The 19,078-nt window shown below is 40.5% G+C and overlaps 1 protein-coding gene across 1 annotated transcript in view; it reads left to right on the top strand.

The window, feature by feature from the left end:
• The window catches only part of LOC125311489 (hyaluronan-binding protein 2-like), a 106,130-nt gene extending 93,470 nt beyond the window's left edge, over positions 1-12,660 (top strand). Inside the window, exon 13 of the mRNA XM_048269592.1 lies at positions 12,320-12,660. Within this exon, the coding sequence (XP_048125549.1) occupies positions 12,320-12,484 (165 nt within the window). The 3' untranslated portion in view covers positions 12,485-12,660. The remainder of the gene's footprint in view (positions 1-12,319) is intronic.
• Positions 12,661-19,078: the final 6,418 nt, after the last annotated feature.

The raw sequence follows: 19,078 nt of genomic DNA, 5'->3' as shown, positions 1-19,078 counted from the left end.
TTTCTTTCATGATCCGATTTTCGCTGGTGAGTTGATTAACATGGTCGGATAAGTTTGTGATATTTCCTTTGAGTTCACGGTTTTCTAATGCGAGTGTGTCGATCTGTGATTGGGAAAATTCGAGGCTGGCTTTTAAGTCCTTAATATCTGCGTGCAGATGTTCCAGTATTGCAAGTTTGTTGTTTATGGATTGTAGTAAACTGACCTCGATGGATGTAGAAGTAGTGCAAGTGGTAGGTGATTCTGGTTCAGTCTCTGTTGAGTAGTCACGAGTGCGTTTCTTGCTGGGTTCAGATGACATAACGTCCAGAATGAAGAGGTTGCCGTTGGAAAAGGTGGAGAATATAATCCGGTTTTTGATGAGAGTTGTAGAGAGGTAGTGGTTGTTTTTAGTAGAAGAAAAATAAAGTTTTGTATTTCTGTTTACAAGCGTCAGTGTTCAGTGCGCTGCCATTTTGGATCTCACCCAAAGTCTCGCGATCCAGTTCACTGTTTTCACCGACAGTAACCCATTGACATACATACTCGCAAGATTGGATGCCACCAGCTATAGATGGCTTGCAGCATTGTCAAACTTCACATTTAAGCTCTCATCTTTCCTACCATGCAGACAGGCCTTCTTCATATGCCTATTCAGTGATGAGGTCCCTGTCTTTTTGCTGTCGTGCGTGTTACGCAGGCCAGTGTTGCTTGATTATAACATAATTTTCTTCTTCAACTTTCTGTATACAGTATAACTTGTTACTTTACTTTGTTGTGATTATTACGGCATAGCTTTATAATAGAAATGTAATAATACATGTTTTTTTTTAAAACTCACAGACCAGTATCAAGCCCAAACCGACCCGGCCCGAGGAAAGGGTGGGAAATCACGGCCCGATCCGGCCCGGCTTGGGCTCAGGCAGAGAATCTAAACTCAAATCTGTAGGTCACAGACTCGATACCGAACATGTGCCTCACCAGCCCGAGGTCTGTCTAGAGTCTGTCTCCAGCCCTACTTTCTGAGGATACGTTTGGCTCTGTCCCTGTCCCTCATCAGCTCGAGGATTGTCTGGAGTACATCCCTGTTCAGTCCCCTTCGCCTTGAGTGCTGAGTCTGTGAATCACCCTCAAGCTCTACTGTAAGCCCCCCTCCCTCCCCTGCTCACAGCGGCTTACCTTGGGCCTACCTGCTGGAAGTAGCGGATGTAGTACGGCCTGTAGACAATTGTCCCTCTGCAGCTCCCCGCCAGCTTTTGGACAATTCCAATTCATTGCCCATTTATCCAGAGCCCAGTTATGGACCCATGGAGTCAGGACCTAGATTCCGTCCAGAGACCTCAGACATACAGGAGAACCTTCCAAGACGGTCACAGAGACAAAGAAGAGAGCCCAATAGATTGCAGTACACACAGATGGGAAAACCCTTGATCTCAATTGTCCAAGCTCTTTTTCATGGCCTATCTGTAGCTTACACAGATGCTCTATCTGAAAGTGATGGCCCTGATTCACTCTCCTGTCCCTCAGTCCCTGTGATTCTCACTCAGCCCGGTCATTCATGCAACGGGGCGTGCATCGGTTCAAGGGGGGAGGGTGTAGCGCAGTGCATAAAGGTTAACCTCTAACCGCCAGTTGGCCAATGGGAGCGCTACCCCTGCGTCTCCACGGTAACCGCAGAAAAACTTTTAAATGAAATCAAACGAAAGACAAGACAAGAACTTATAAACAAAGAAGAAGGTCATTATTTGATCCAATAATAAGTTAGAACATGGTGTAATATGATAAACATGATTAATAATGAAATTAATATGATATAGAAACCTGAACGAGAACATAAACCTGACCGGAGGGAAAAACGATTGACGGGAATAAATCGAATGGATTGACGGTACATCTTTAACTGAAATATCTACACGATTAGAACTAAATACATAAATGGTAATGTAGACATAATTATGACCATAAACATCCAGAAGACAAAACTGCAAACAGAACTGCAAACTTTCTGAACTGCATCAAATGCTGGCTTTGGTGAGCTCATTTTTTCCGTTAAAAGTTTATGTTAAGCTAGGTTTGCTACTAGAGCTATGGCTGGTGCAGCACCATAAAAGCCTAACGCTAGCTTGAACTCCGGTAATGTTTAATGAACCCTTCAACCTAGACCAGTTTCATTGAATGATACTTTGAGACCTGGATACATGATTGTTTCTGGCCAGTATATTTACAGGTCAGGTTTTTTTTCTTAAAGTGGATAAAAGAATGATGAATTGATGGCGAGCCTCCCAGAACCCCAAATCTGAACTCCCCTTCACCTTTCATTTCCCTTCACATCACTGTGGTAGGACTGTAAGACTGACCCAGACTGACCTTTTGACTATTCCCTGACTTAACCCTTCCTGATAAATTCTGAATGAACCGAATTGATTGTGACACATTGACAGTTTAGCCCTTTAATATCGATTCATTAATACACTCTGTTGAATTGATACACCCACATACTATAATACACTGAATATTTATTGTATATATTTTTTATTTTTTGTAACCGTAACACCTGATATTGTTATTTATTGCCCTGGACTTTGTACATTCTATTTATTTCAATCTATTTACTGTACTTATTCTTATTTATACCATTTTATTCATTCATTCCTTTTACTTATTAAATGTAATCATTATTCTAACCTAAACTTTAGCTTGTTGATGCATCCATCTACCTCCAGTAGTCTTATCTAGAAACTTCTGATTCTGGTCCAAGTAATTAGACATAACCTGCAATATAGTAAATTGAGCCGAGTGCTAAACTTTTTCTTAGTATGTTCAATACTTTTTCCCATTCCGATTTTTTTTACTCATAACTCTACTTATGGATGTTACATTTTTTTATATGTGTGAATTACCTACGTTAATACTAATATCTGGTGAAAATTTCATGCAAATTGTCTCACTGGAAGTATACTTACTGAAAAAAATGTTGACGTGTTCAATACTTATTTCCCCTGCTGTATAATCCAGCTCATACAAAAGCAAAACATTATAAAGAGCCCACCCATGTGTCTAAGCGACCTATGGTTCTTGAGATATAAGCAACTGCAGGGAATTGGACAAACAAGCTGTCATTCAGGCACCCCAGTTTTGACTAATTTCAAATTACATTTAATTACCATTGTTTTAATTATTATGCTTGATTTTATGATCTAATGTGGATTTGATGTACTAACTTGGTTTTACTTTAATTTCAATAACATCCAAACACACACACCCCCTCCCTGCTACATATACTGCTCTTCATCAAGGGTAGAAAGAATATATTGATAGTCCTTCACACAACTGAGGGATTCTAAATGCCCTGTGAAATGTTCATGGAAACAGAGACAGGCAGGAAACATCCATTGGATACCATACTACCATTGGATGTTAAAAAGTAAAACTGAATGGATGTCCCACCATGCTTAAAATATATTATTTATACCATATTATAAAAGATGGATAGATAGATAGATAGATAGATAGATAGATAATAGATAAAGAAGTCTTCAAAGAAGTCTTCCATAACAGACCAATTACGTTTCAGGTTTCTGAATTTACAACCTGCAATAACAAAGAAGGTCAGTAGGTGGCAATGGTAGTCCATGTATGGGTGTACTTTCATCTCACCATAGGTTGGTGCGATCCCATGTAACAGAGTTTAGAAGGGTGACCCCAAGCTGTTATTTCACATTGTTGGTGCCTTTCAGTGTAGACAAAACACAAGGACATAATATGTGCCTGTAAGGACTTTTACACTAATGTCTCAGACATTAGTAAGGATAGTTGTGGAATTCCACAAACTTTGTACATGGACAAAAAAAGAGATTCTTCCGTACATATAGGCAGTTCAAAAAAACACTGACTGCACAATCAGTCCTACTTTATACCCTTTCTTTACATGTACAAAGATAAAACTACAGGAACCCTATCCACAATAGCATAGAAGTGTAATGATATTTTGAATCTCAGAGGCTTAAGGCTTAAAGTAGCAATTTATTTTTTAACCTCATGGGATACACTGTATGCTTTTTCCCTACAAATTCATGTTCTAGTCTTCCCATGTTGCCAACAACATTTCCCAATGCTCTCCCAATGTTGCCCAAAACATTTGAGGTTGGGAAGTTCAGTCTGGACTTCTTCTGTTGTGGAGCAACTATGCCCGAACCAGAGCTGTTCAGACCAATCAAATTGTCTGCGCGGGGTTTGTACGATGATGGACAGATGAGCAATGTTGCCTCGTCTATCACATCATCTGGGCACACTTCGGTTAATATTGTTTAAAACAAAAATTATCAACAGTGTGAAATGCTGCACTAAGGTCCAGTAGCCATAGGACTGATGTTTTACCTGAATCTGTGTTGAGGCGTATGTCATTGAAAACCTTAAGCTAAGCTGAGCTGTTTCAGTGCTGTGATTTGAAAACCCGACTGAAAGTAATCAAAATACCCATTTGATGTTAGGAAGGTGGTTATTTGATTAAAGACTACTTTTTCAATAATTTTGCCAATAAAAGGTAGATTGGATATGGGCCTGTAATTGTTTAGCATGGAGGCGTCCAGGTTATTCTTCATGAGAAGTGGCTTTACAACAGCTTTTTTCAGTGACTTAGGAAAAATGTCAAACAGCAGTGATAAATTTACCATGTGAAGGACATGTGCTGCTATAAGGTGAAAAACAGTTTTAAAGAAGTTGGTTGGCAAAATGTCTAAGCCACATGTGGTAGAGCTGAGATTCTATGCCATTTTTTCAAGTGTGTTGTGGTCTTTCAAGCTGAACTCTGACATCAAGTTAAGTTTCCCTCTATTTGTAGCTGGAAGTTCCGGATGTTACATTAGTAATTTAACAGATATGTTGACTCTGATTTTGTCAATTTTACCTTTGAAAAAAAAAAAAAGAAAACTCATTGCATTTATTAGTTGAGAGAAGTTCAGGCGCTAATTGTGAGGGGGGATTTTTTAACTTATCGACAGTTGAAAATAGAACACAAGTGTTATTTGAACTTCTACTGATGATGTTAGAAAAGAAAGACTCTCTTGCTTTGCATATTTGGGAGTTACTGTATATGTGTGGAGCATCTCTTTGTGGATTTCATAGTGGATCTGAAGTTTGTATTTACGCCATTTTCTTTCAGTCTTCCTACACTCTCCCACTCTTCCCACACCTAACTGCTGGATTTTGCTTCCATGGTGCTTTCTGTTTGTCCTTAACTTTCTTGAATTGTAATGGAGCAATGTCATCCATAATGTTTGCCATTTTTGCATTAAAGTGATCAAATAAGTCTTCTACCGAGTCCGACAGTTGACTTGACGTCTGTGAAAGTGCTTGCTCAAAGAGAGCACTTGTCTGATCATTTATGATTCTCCTTTTTACCATCATAGTTCTGTTTTGAGTGTGTGGGGACATAGACACATCAAAGAACACATAGAAATGATCGGATAATGCCAGGTCTTTAACAGCTGTGGAGACATTGAGACCCTTTGTGATAACAAGGTCGAGGGTATAGCCGAGAGAGTGTGTTGGCACCTGTACATGTTGTGTTAGGGAGAAAGTATCGATTAGTGCATTTAATTCCTTGGCATAATTGTTTTCAAGATTATCCACATGCAAGTTTAGATCCTCTGATATAATAAGACAGTCAAACTCTATGCAAATGACTAATAGCAGTTCACCTAACTCTTCAAGAAAGACTCGAGGTCTGTAAATAGTCACTAATAAAATCTGAGAAGACTTAATGCGTGCACACAAATATTCAAAGGAAGTAAAGTCACCGAATAATGACTGATTGCACTGAAAAGACGTTTTGAAAATTGTGGCTATCCCCCACCTCTTTTATTTGCTCTGGTATCACTCAAAAAACTGAAATTTGGGGGAGCTGATTCGATGAGAGTAGTAGCACTGCTTGATCTAACCATGTCTCAAATCATTAATTAAGAATTTGTTTGAAAGAGATCTGATATTTAGGAGTGCTAGTTTTGCTGTAAGTGTTGGGGAAATATTATCCACGGGGGAAATCTGAGGTTGCTGTGGTACGGGTAGGAGATTTGACTGGTTTACCCTGTAAGCTCAATGCACTTGTCTTCTATTACTTGTCAATACACAAATAGAGAATGTCATAGGCTTACTGGGTCCCGGCATGTTCTCAAAACTACTGTCAGTACCATTTCTATTGCAGGGACCCTGAGAATATCATACAACAGTGTCATCATATAATTGTCCCCTGCAGCTGCTATATGCCAGATGAGAATATGAGCTAAGCGGTTGTTGCTGCTAAAGAGATCCTTCTGAATGGGGAGGGGGAGGTCGTGGAGGTGCCATGCGCTCCTTTGGTGCCAAAGGTCTTGGGGTACTAAAAAACTGCAGGGCTACTGGCTAGCAGTCCTTTCGTTCTTGCAGGGAACATCATGTGCTTGGGTGGGGATGGTGATGGGTATACAGATGCTAAAGGTCTTGGGCTACTAACTGTCAGGGTTGCAGTATGGAGAGCTGGACCGAGGCGCAGGGCAAGTTGAGAACGAGGCACACTTGAACTTGTAACCAGGAATCTTTAATGCAAATGCACACTACAACCACAAAACAACATCAATGACCGACATGGGACTGAGGGAAGACAGAGGGTTTAAATACACAGGGGTTAAACAAGGCTAACAAGGCACAAGTGGACAAGAAACAAGAGACAGGTGAACACAGGACTGGAAATCATAATTAAACTAGCAGACTAATAATGAGGAACAGGTGAGGGGCGGAGACACAGGGAACTGAGACATGGCAAGACAAACAAAGGACCACATGGCTGACAGGAACTAAAACACAGGGACAGGAAGTACACAGGAGCACATGGCACAGGAGGTAAACAAAGTAGTGACAGGGAACACAGGATCGTTACAGTATCCAGTACAGTATACAGTACAGTACCCCCCCCCCCTTTAAGGGCCGGATTCCAGACGGGCCAACAGAAAAAAAGGAGAAGTCCAAGCAGGGTGGGTGGAGGGGGCCAAAGGCATGAGGGTCAGGCGGGTGGCCGGGTGAACAGCCGGTCAGGGACAGCGGTTCAGGCGGGCAGCCGGGTGCATGGCCGGTCAGGGAAAAAAAAGAACAGTTCTGATTGCGAGTTATGGATTATCAATTTTGTGTCGCGATCACATCCAATTAAACTTAAGACGGCCACAGCAACTTCAAAGATCACTGGACCAAATTATTCAGACATGAAAGAAATCAGTTTAACAACAAGGCTATCACGATTTTAGAACGGTTTAGAACAGTTCTGTGGAGTGTGGCAATATGAGAGGAAATAACTCACTCAACTTCTTTTTTTATCCAAGAGTGAGCTGAGCAGCTAACCTGACCCTAGCCAGATGAATGTCGTTCCGCTTAGCTCTGCCTAGCTTCACTCACATCCATCTGGGACCTCTTCCATTGAGAGTGATTTCTCCAACCAACTTTATGGTTTAGCCAATCAGGACGCAGGGCGGGAGTTTCATAGCTGTGACATAGCGTAGAAGCGACTGTGAGTCTGTTATTAGCGTCACGGGTTAGCTTCGATGTGAGTGTTTGAAGTAGCACGTCAATAGATGACGGACAAGTGGCTTATTCAATCATATGCAAGCATTTTTTGATTAGGCCCAGCCTTCTGAAGCAACACTTCAATGGATCGGTTCCAGATGGATGAGTGGATCTAGGCGGAGCGAAATTCCTCTGGCTATTGCCAGGTTACTGAGCAGCAGGGATGTTGCCAGATAATCGTGGTTAGGATCGAAATGTTATTTGTTTGCTTACATCAGGTGTTTTATGAAATAGAAGCTAATTTAGACAATCATCTGGATAATTAAATATATGAATAGGCTTTGTCCCTTCCAATGGGGTATTTTTGTATCCAATCAATAGTGGTATGCATGTGCATTTGAGACAGAGATGGAGAAGGAGAGAGGAACAGAAGGGGGAAATCTCCGGCCTGCGCAACATTAATACACACGGTGTAATTACCGGCAAAAACAACCTTTAAAAACAATTTTGAAGCAACAACATGGATAACAAGTATTAATAACTAGGGCTGTCAAAATTAACACGGTAATCGCCACGATTCATTGTGAAATACATAACGCTTTAAAAAATGTTAACGCAAATAACACATTTTGTTTACCTACTACCTTTGTGGGGGGCTGACGTCACGTAACGGAAGCCGCAAAATCTGCAACCGCCAGCCTCTATCTCTATCTCGCTCTCTCTTTTGCATAATATGCCCAAACTTTTAAGGATATTTTCTACATCTTGTCAAAACTAGCGAAATTCACTAAATATCTTAGTTTAATATAGTTACAAGTGAATATGCAATTGGTTTGTCACCAGAGCTAGTGAGCGGAACGGAGCGCGAGCGAGCGGAGGGGATGGAATTTTGTTGGAGGGCAGAGCACTTTTTCATTTAGAGGCCGGAGCGGCTAGCCTGACTCCGCCTGTCTACGTACTTCCGCTCATTTACATTTCCCTACAGTACTCTGTCTGGAATAGCTGTCTTTCACTTTGTTTACTTTGGCAACTTGTCTCCGAACCAACCAGCGAACAGAGGGCGTTCCTGAGAGTGATTACGTTTAAGTTACAAGCCTATCATTATCGTTGTGTCCACCGGGGTTAACATACGTCATTACCAAACGTTAGTGATTGAACTCCAATTATTTCAAACTTCAGACAAGCGTCCACCAACCAGGCAATAAACGTTTGCCAATTGATCTAGGCCAGACTCTCTGCGAAGTCAGGCCAGGCTCCAGTATCCAGGCTACGGAGCGGCCGCTCCGGTCCACTCCAATTTCGCTCCGATACCACTCACACCACGAGTCTGAGGCATGCCCAAATCCACCCAGAATTCACGTCTTCCTTCCGTCAAATTTTAAAGATTGGCCATTGTAAGTTTGTTGATGGGGGTGTTCGCTAAATATTTTAGAAAGGAAACTGATACTGAAGTCATACAAGTGTACTATTCCTACAAAACAACTAGATACTAACAATGTACAATGTAGAGCAAGAACACTCATGTGGTGACACTGTTTCAGTGAGTAAAGATTCATTTTGGAATCTAAGACACATTTTGCAGAAACATGAGTGTGTGCTACGGAGTGCAAAGAAAAACGTGAGCAATTTGTGTATGCTTCATATCAAGTAGATAGATAGATAGATAGATAGATACTTTATTGATCCACGAGGGGAAATTCAAGTAGAAGGCTAAAGTAAAACTGGGATGCTAAGTCTGTATTCTTTAGACAATTAATCCCACTGATCCCTTTAGTTTTAGGCTTATGTGTATTGATGTTGCCAAGCTTGTTCATTGTTGCACTGTGTTGCACTTAGGGATGGGCATAATTAATCGACGATCGATAGTTGATCATTAAGAATTTCGTCGATCATGTTAATTTGTTGTCGATTAAACTAATGCAGGTTGCGTTACATAGTGTGTCTTGAAGCAATTAAATGAATCACTGTGTGGCAGCAATTAAACATTATACCACCCGGGGACAATATTTGACGCTATAGGCTACTCAGTTACCTACAAGTTTCCGTTTTGATTTATGAAGAGTTCTCGGTGAAGTGTGGCGTGGGACCATTTTATTGTTTAAAAAACGATAACGTTAGTTCACTGCAAACACTGCGATGTAATAATTGCCTACCAGTAGGGCTATCAGTGCACGAGCAATAGAAGACATTATTTTGATTTAACTCAATGAAATAAGAGCTCTTAATATTTTATATTGTTGGTTGGTTTAATACCTTGTTGTCAATGAAAAGTCGTTGTCCTACACCATGGATCTCCAAGACGTCGCTCTCAAGCTCAGTCACTTGCCATCCCCTTCTGAGCTTGCAGGCTGAAGCAGTAGGCCTAGGCTACTAGGCTACATTTAAACACAATTGTTGCCGCGACTGGAGGCATTCCAGCCTACGAATTTAATAAAGTAAATCATGCAATTCAAACTCAATTTAGGCTACTTGGCTACGCAATACGATTTCTATTACAGTACAGCGCACGTTTTGAATGAATGAAAGCGGCTGCCTTGTCTCTTGTTGTGTCTTGTTTTTTGAGCAAACGCCTCTCCTAGATTTCAGTGCTCATCAGTCCCAACATTGAGCAATAGAATCAAACTGTCCAAAAATAAATTAAATCCCAAACCAAACGAAACGCATGTCTCACAATAAAACGTAGAAATAAAGGCCTGCTCGTCTGCCCCAAATAAAGACCTGTGCTTTGCGCAGCCTAAGTAAATAAAAGACCCCGGCCATAATTTGAGGATTTACGGCAGTTATTTTTTTTATTTGGCTTTGTTAAACAGCCTAATTCATTGTTATAGGCTAATATCTCACCCTCTTTCTCGACTCTGTGTCTTGGATAGTTTTTGAGTTACATTTTGACAAAACCTGTCAGATCTAAGCATTATTATGTTTTAAGTTATTGTTTAGATAGATAGATAGATACTTTATTGATCCCCAGGGGAAATTCAAGTTTAACATGATTATAGTGGATGGAATCCACTATCTTGAAATCTCCTGGCTTCTTCTTATTATTATAACCTTTTCTTTTTACCTTTTCAAGAATGCGATTGTGAATGTGAATGCGACTCTAACCGCTTAACGTACAGACATGTTGAAATAACCGTTCTGAAGGCTCTGGAGTGGGGCAAGAGAGTTATTATTTCAGATTTTTTTAAAGTTTATTACTTTTTGAGAAATAGGGGATTAAAAATTTTAAAAAGCTCATTTTTCCCCCATAGACTTGAATGGCTGTGATGTCATAATGGCCTAAAGCCAGCTGCCCTCGTTAAGCTCCCAGAGTAGTTCCCGGGCTAATCAGAACTTTGAATCCAACTGTCTCCGCTTCTAATGCATACAATCTGGCGCTCCCTAAAACTACACATCCTGTTTAAGTGTTTCCCGTGTGTCAAAATAAAAGTCACAGCCATATCTCATGCTTTGCGCATTATATCTCCAGAACGGCTTGACGCATATGCTTCAAATTTGGTACAAGTGTTTGTATGGACTCAAAGATGAAGTGAGTTGATGTTGGAGGTCAAGTCCATGAATACTCTGAGCGCGATATCTCAAGAATGCCTTGACATACATGCCTGAAATTTGGTATGAGTGTTTGTATGGACTCAAAGATGAAGTGAATTGATATTGGAGGTCAAATGTCAAGGTCAAAAACACCTTGAGTGTTATATCTCAAAAACGCCTTGACACACAAGGTTTTTTGGTACGAGGACTTGTATGAACTCAAAGATTAAGTGATTAAATGTTTTTTTTTTCCAGGAATCTCCCCACCAACACTAACCCAGCAGCTTTCCATCCACTATTGTAATTCCTCTGGCATTACATTTCTAGTTCTTTTTTATAATTTATTAATTTGGAACAAATGAGGGTGTCAGTTTAAAGGGACACCAGGCAAGCCTGATGCTTTTTCTCTACGAAACTCCCCCTTGCTCAGTCTGAAGCTCTTTTCCTTTTCTTTGCATCTTCCGTCAAGTCGCTCCGACTTCACTGGAGAGGAAGGATTTTTAAGTGGAGCGGGGAGCGAAATTGAGCGGAGCGACCTGACGCTAATTTGAGCGGAGGAGCGGCCAAGTGAACAGCCACCTGAGCGAGGAGCGGAATGTTCACACCGCTCAGCTCCGCTCACTAGCTCTGTTTGTCACGTAATTTGTTACAATGCCAATACCACATGATGATTTGCGAATGACAGAGCTGATATTTTGCGAAAACAAGTGCTGTACTCATCCCTGGCTTAGATTGACCCCCTACCCACTTACAAGGCAAAAGGAGACAAGGAGGAGGACAATCTTTCTCTCTCACTCACTTAGACACACACTTACACACACACACCTTAACCAACCAGAAATCACCAGAAAGCCTATGATGTGACATTTATGAGAACGTTTTCATTAATAAAATCGGTTGGGGTATGGCAGAGTTATTACACTGAATGTCATTGGTACTGGAATACCGAAATTAAAATGGGCCATCTGCAAGGGTTAACTACATATTTTACTTGTACATACTGGGTTTTTTGTTTGTTTTTTTCAAGTAAGACACAAACTAGTTTAAATTTTACTTCAGTGATCGTGTGGAATTGTATTATTATATATTTTGATCTAATTTTAAATGATTTTCATCTTTATGAAAAAATTATTTTGGAGACTCCCAGAGTACCACTAGAGAGAGTTTGCGTACCACCAGTGGTACCCATACCACAGTTTGAGAACCACTGTCATAATGCATTATGAACTGTTGCTTTAATTATAACCAATAGGATTTCTTATTGATTGTTTTCCATTTACAGGGTGATTCTGGTGGCCCTCTGACATGTGAGAAGGAGGGAACACACTACCTTTATGGTTTGGTGAGCTGGGGAGATAGTTGTGGGAAAGCAAACAAGCCCGGTGTTTACACAAATGTAATCAATTTCCTTGCTTGGATTGCCTCAAAAACTGGTGGCATAAGTTAAAATATTTGCCAAAGAAAAATGTATGTTATTACAATTTACTTTTAGACTTCATTCAAATACAATGATGTATTTGTAAAGAAATATAAAAACAAATGTTAATCTTCACTGTAATAACATATTCATAACAATTTATAAAATACTCATCAAATAGTAATAAAGTATTCATAAAAAATGTATTCTGTGCACTTCTTTAGAAAGCGTCACTGAGAAAATGAAACTCTCTGTATCTAGGTTAGCAGAGGTGGCATTCAAGTATCCAGAACCATAACTCAAAAACCGCTTAATTAACTAAGTGTATGCTGAACAGATATGTCTTTAGACCCCTCTTGAAAGACCCAAAACTATCACAGGAATGGAGAGCACTGGACAACTCATTCCACCAATGAGGAACCACTAAGGAAAAAGAGTCTTGAATTTGGCTGGTCATTTAATTTAATTTTATTATACAGGAAAAGATTAAAATTAACATTAAGTTACAGTTTAAATAGGCCTGACTCAGTTTAAAAACTGGTTTCCAGCAGGTTCCTATTCTGCAGAAACATAGAACATAGGACACAGTTACGGCACATGAAGACAGAAACACATGTACAGTACAGAGGGTGCCTTTATGTTACTGTTGGGTGTTTAGCTCATTTACAAATACAACTCTTTATTTATAAAAATGTGTGATGTATTTGAGGCCCAGCCTATGGAGCCCTGGAGGTGACATGAAAAAAAAAAAACTGAGAAAAGGTATGTACTTGGGACAAACACTGACTAGGTTTGCGAGATCTTGGGTTTGTTTTTGCGAGATCTTGAGTTTGTTTTTCTGAGATCTCGAGTTTCAATTTGTGTTTTAATTTATGCAACACACCAATGCTGGGTTCATGCAGTTTTGCGCGAGTTTAAAATGTTTAGCCGACTGCGTAATATGTCATTTTTGTTCAATAAGTTCCACTTTTCATGTCATGAATGTAACATGCCTATGATAAGGCTTTGCAGTTGTCCAATATGGTCAAATCTATTGTCTCAATTGTGTTTCATGTGATGCGCCAAAGCTACATTCATGCATTGTTTTGCTCCAGTTGAAAATGTTTCTGCGTAATTTGTCAGCTGTGATCAAATGCGTTCAATAAATTCCACTTTTATGTCACAAATATAACTGTAAGCACCTGTAAAATATGTTTATAGTGGTTATCACCGCACTGTTTAATTTTTGTTACTACAATGACCATAATGCTTTATGTTTTTGCAATATGTTGATATGGAATTCAGTACAGACCAATCAGATTTGTTTGTTCTCTGTGTTTTTATTTGAATTTTATATCGTCCAATGATAATTTATAAATGTTTAATGCCCGCAAAATGGTGAGCTCTCTGAACATTCGAACGCCTCAGGAGAGGACCTGAGAGTTCAGTCCCAGTCAGAGTTCGGAGGAGCGAAGTCCCATTTTTGATAGGCTACTCCATCAATGCCATTCTGGTGTGTAGTGCTATGCCCACTGCGATCTGTATTTGTATATCACGTTTTGTCGGAGGTCTCAGGATCACTGTTATTCTGTCCACTGCTGTGTTGCGGCAGTGTTGACATTTAGAAGCTCGCGTTTTTTGGGCTTTTGGCAAGCTAAGGCAGACGGCTAGCTAGGGGGCAGATAGCTGCTGCTGCCTTAGCTAATTCACCTCAGGGACTGGCCTGATACTTGTCGGGACCCACCGGAGGTCACGGACATCTCCTGCCGCTACACTGCTGACGTCGAGGATCCTTGTTTGAGGTCGCATCTCCCTGCCGCTAGCCAACGCTGCAGGGGCGCATTCTGTTCTCTGGTGCTGGGCCCACCAGAGAGCCACCACTGGCTGCGACTGCTAACGACTAGCTTTGAGGACGACTGAGCAGTAATCAACCCCAGGGTCGGCTGCGAGCTGATTCGCCAGGTCGGGACGGTGGATCGTGAGTAACCCACACTTACACTGACACACACACGTTCCCTCGTTCTCGTTTGGATCACCCGGCGAGTTGGAGGGCCGTTCAGCGGTTGCTGTCCTGCCTGCAGCTCATAGAGCTGCCACTTGTGCAGCACCGAGCTCCAACGGCCAGCGAAAAGGGGGGTTGGGGCTATCTTTATTTTAATAAGTAGCATCTATGGGGTCAATACTATATTAATGTGATTATTCTTGTGATTATATGGTATGTTGTTTGTAATGTAGAAGCTATCGCTGACTGTTTGTTTCTTTCCACACTGGTGTCTGTTTAGCTTAAGCTAACATAGCATTATATGTTAATCTTTAACATTACCATTCCTAAACGGTCGGTTTTATCGTAACTTTACCCTTGAGTGAATTGTTCGCTCCCTGACATTTGTCAGCTTTTGGGTTGTCACGTCCACGACGTGGCTATTATCAAATAAATATTTAATTATTATATTTCTTTATATCCAGGGTGTATTGGCAATTCATTTAACTACATTCACTAGTCTGATTATTATTTTCACATTGTTATCTACATTCTGTAGAAGTGCATAATACACTACAGGTAAGTGTAGTATTTTTACAGTGGAGGCACCGCGCTACTAAATTTGTATTTATAATTATTAATATTCATATTTACCATTTATAATCCTACTACACAGCTATACATTTATATTTATGGTATCAGGAATCTCAGCCAATTCACAATTCCGCTGAGAATTCAGGATCCTGTCGTGCCATTATTTAGTGTAACTAAGTTAAGCTTTACTGTGCTGAGTGACTAGCACTCTATAAAAAGGGGTTACATAACATGCCTATGATTAATATTTGTATGGTGTATCTCATCTAGGCCTCTCTTATGTTCAATCAAATTGGCTTTGCCCACCCAATTTTTTCTGTGCCCACCCATTTGAACTTTTCTGGCTACGCTACTGCTACCAAGAAAAGAATCTCTTGATCTCACGTCTTGACACTTGCAGTCAGATGGGCTAACGTAGCCTACTACTCCCCACGGGGGAGGGAGAACTTTTTTACATTTACAGGGATACATTTTTAAAAAGAAATAGTTATCAGCCAATAGGGACGCTGATAACTTTAACTCTTTAACTGCCACGGAATTCTAGAATACTGCACTCCCTCACTGCCAGAACAACATTCTAAATCCCCCAAAAATCTGCTGGATATTGTCAAACTGTGTATAAAGTATCTGTTTTCTGGTTTTACACTACTTTTTGATAGCTACAGTCAAATAACAAAGGATGTTACACCACTGCCTCTATTTAGGGCTCCAAAAAACATTGTGTATGTCATTGTGGTCATTACAAACAGCAGTTGCACAATACAATTTGTAATATGTACTAATGAATTATCACCTCAAAAACACACACAATAGATAATATTCATAGGAAGATATGTAATTTAATCAATTAATAATATATTATCATATACTCTAAATATTCACACATCTCATTACATCATTACAAAATGATTGAGTAGCAAACTTATAACATACAACGTGACAAACGGTAGGCGGTTTCAATTCAGATAAATCAGGTAGTCTAACAAACAGTGACATGTTAATCATGTAGTACCATGCATGTCATTATTTATGCTGTTCCTTTGCAATTAAATTCAGGTCCAGAAAGGTTTAGAATGACTAAACAAATAAGTTCTTTTTGGTAATTGAGGGGCAGCCGTGGCCTACTGGTTAGCGCTTTGAACTAACCGGAGGGTTGCCCATTCGAATCCCGACCAGTAGGAACGGCTGAAGTGCCCTTGAGCAAGGTGTGTGCTTCACCTCACTGTATGTTCACTGTGTGCTGAGTGTGTTTCACTAATTCACGGATTGGGATACATGCAGAGACCACATTTCCCTCACGGGATCAAAAGAGTATATATACTATTGTATTGGTGACAAACCAAGATACTTTGCACATGACAATTTGCAGATCATAAAAGAAAAAATGTCCACCTGCTGGGGTGTTTTTTTAACATCTGCAAACAGTAAAGGACTGACATAGGTTAAGTTCTTGTGAGCACACTAACAGCAGAGACCAGTGTTGTGCCCGGGGAGCAACCTATATGTGGCCACAATACTCATGTTCTCTGTGATTCATTTCCTATTTTGCCTTTGAAAACACATTGGATTAGATCCATGTTTCATTTGAGTATACAGCTACATGTAATAACTGTTGAAGTGAACAAAAAAGAACTCTGAACATCTTTTGGAAACTAGTGTACTACTAGCCAGCTACTTGCTAGCCAGCTACTATAGCCAGTTCAAGTTTTGTATAGATTTCTAAAAATTAACAGTAAAACCTCTACACTGGTAGAGATTTGAACAAACAATAAATATCAGTTCAAGTTTTGTATGAATTTCTGAAAATGAACAGTAAAACCTCTACACTGGTAGAGATTTGAACAAATAAACAATATCAGTTCAAGTTTTGTATAGATTTCTAAAAATGAACAGTAAAACCTCTGCACTGGTAGAGACTTGAACAAACAATATCAGTTCAAGTTTTGTATAGATTTCTAAAAACGAACAGCAAGACCTCTACACTGGTAGAGATTTGAACAAACAAACAATAAATATCAGTTCAAGTTTTGTATAGATTTCTAAAAATGAACAGTAAAACCTCCACACTGGTAGAGATTTGAACAAACAAACAGTAAATATCAGTTCAAGTTTTGTAAAGATTTCTAAAAATGAACAGTAAAACCTCCACACTGGTAGAGATTTGAACAAACTAACAGTAAACATCAGTTCAAGTTTTGTATAGATTTCTAAAAATGAACAGTAACTGATTGGAAGAACTAATCATTTGAACTGATTGAAAGAACTGATCATTTGAACTGATTGAAAGAACTGATCCTTTGAACTGATTGAAAGAAGGCTGATTTAACTGATTGAAAGTGCTCCTAGACAACCTAGGCTGGTAGTGGTGGATGTCTGAGATGGAAGATTCTGAAAAAAAAGGGAAAAAAAATTATATTTAGAGAAGAAAATTCAAACAAAATGGAACATTTTGGTAAATGTCTACATTTATAGTTATTAGCAGTGTAATTTAACGTGCATTTATAACTTTTATATAATCAATAGTAGTAATTATTACATTGTATGAAACAAGGAAAATGCATATCAACATGTGCATATTAAAATGAATGTAATTTACCAGATACTAGCAGATACGCATACTAGATAGCCTACTATAATAAGCAAACAACATCTCACCAGTGTTTGTACACAAGCTTTGTATGGTACATCTCAAAGCAGTCAGTGGGGCACAGTGCAGGGTGGTCTGGACAGGTCTTGCAGAAGAAAGGTGTCTGCTTCCTCCCTCTATGTGCGTCATCTGGACTGCGCTTCCGCGTGGAACAGACTTTGCAGTCCGGATGCGATTTCTCGTGTTGTCCGAGAAAGTGTCGACCAGTGAGACGCACGGGCACTAACGATGTGCTGATTGGCCTGGGAGGAGGAGTGAGCTCAATTTGCCTCCGTCTCAGTAGCCCCTTCACCACAAGCTCGCGGAATCCAGCCGACTGCATTGTATTGCCACTTTCTTTGTGCAAGATGTAGGCATTCACAAGTGCGACCTCTCGGATATGATGGAACAACCGATGGTACCACTTCATTGCATGGTGTTGGTAGCTGTAATAGGAGCATAGCTGGTCTCCGCGATCTACCCCTCCCATGAAGCGGTTGTAGTCCTCCACGCTCTTTGGCTTGCGCAAAGTTCTGTAGCCATCAGGCCCCTTGCTACGCACTCGTTTGGTGATAACGAGATTGTCGTGCACTGTGGAGAGGACGGTGACTGTGCCAGCATCACGAAAAGACGCTGTTAAAAGTGTCGTTTTTCAAAAAACACAGGGGGATCTGAAGGCCGCAGTTTCAGACCATGGAGTTGAGGGGGCATGCCTTTCCTGTTCACACGAACAGTTCCACACGCGCCGGTGTTTTGCCGGTGGAGCTCTTGGAAAAGAGCGGGTGAGGTGTAGTAGCTGTCAGTATAGAGACTGTGTCCCTTCCCCAAAAGCTTGGCTTCCCTTAGCAAGCCAACAACTGAACTATGGCCAATACCCAGACAGCGATCGTAGTTGAAGGCCCCTCCAGTGTATACGTGCCACAGGTACGTGTAATTACTTGTCGCGTCTGATAGGACAAAATTCTTCAGACCAAACCGGTGTCTTTTATTTGGCACGTACTGCCCAAAAAACACCCTACCACGAAATGAAACCATGGATTCATCAATGGAGAGGTGTTCGTGGGGGTAGTACTCGCTCTGAAAACTCTTCAGGACTAGATCCATAAGTGGGCGGATTTTAAAAGTGGATCATAACCGGCTGACCTCTCTCCAACCTCAGAGAGTTGTCATTGAAGTGGATGCAGGAGGACAAGAGCTGAAAGCGGTTGCGTGTCATTACACGGGCGAAATTTGGTGTCAAGCCTAGTGAACTTTGGGTGCTCCAGTAATCAGCGATTTGAGGCTTTCTAGTCAGACCCATGCTGATCTGAATGGCCAAAAACGCCTCCATCTCAGAAGCGATCAGTGGGTTTATAGTCACGTAACCGAGAGTGACTTCGCTAGCTTCGGGTGGAAGCTAACGCTTCAGCATAGCGGTTTGTCTCAGCCACCATGAGATCAATGA

Source organism: Alosa alosa, chromosome 18 (assembly GCF_017589495.1).
Source record: "Alosa alosa isolate M-15738 ecotype Scorff River chromosome 18, AALO_Geno_1.1, whole genome shotgun sequence".
In the NCBI taxonomy this organism is placed as follows: Eukaryota; Metazoa; Chordata; class Actinopteri; order Clupeiformes; family Clupeidae; genus Alosa; species Alosa alosa.
This window is presented reverse-complemented; position numbering and strand designations above follow the sequence as displayed.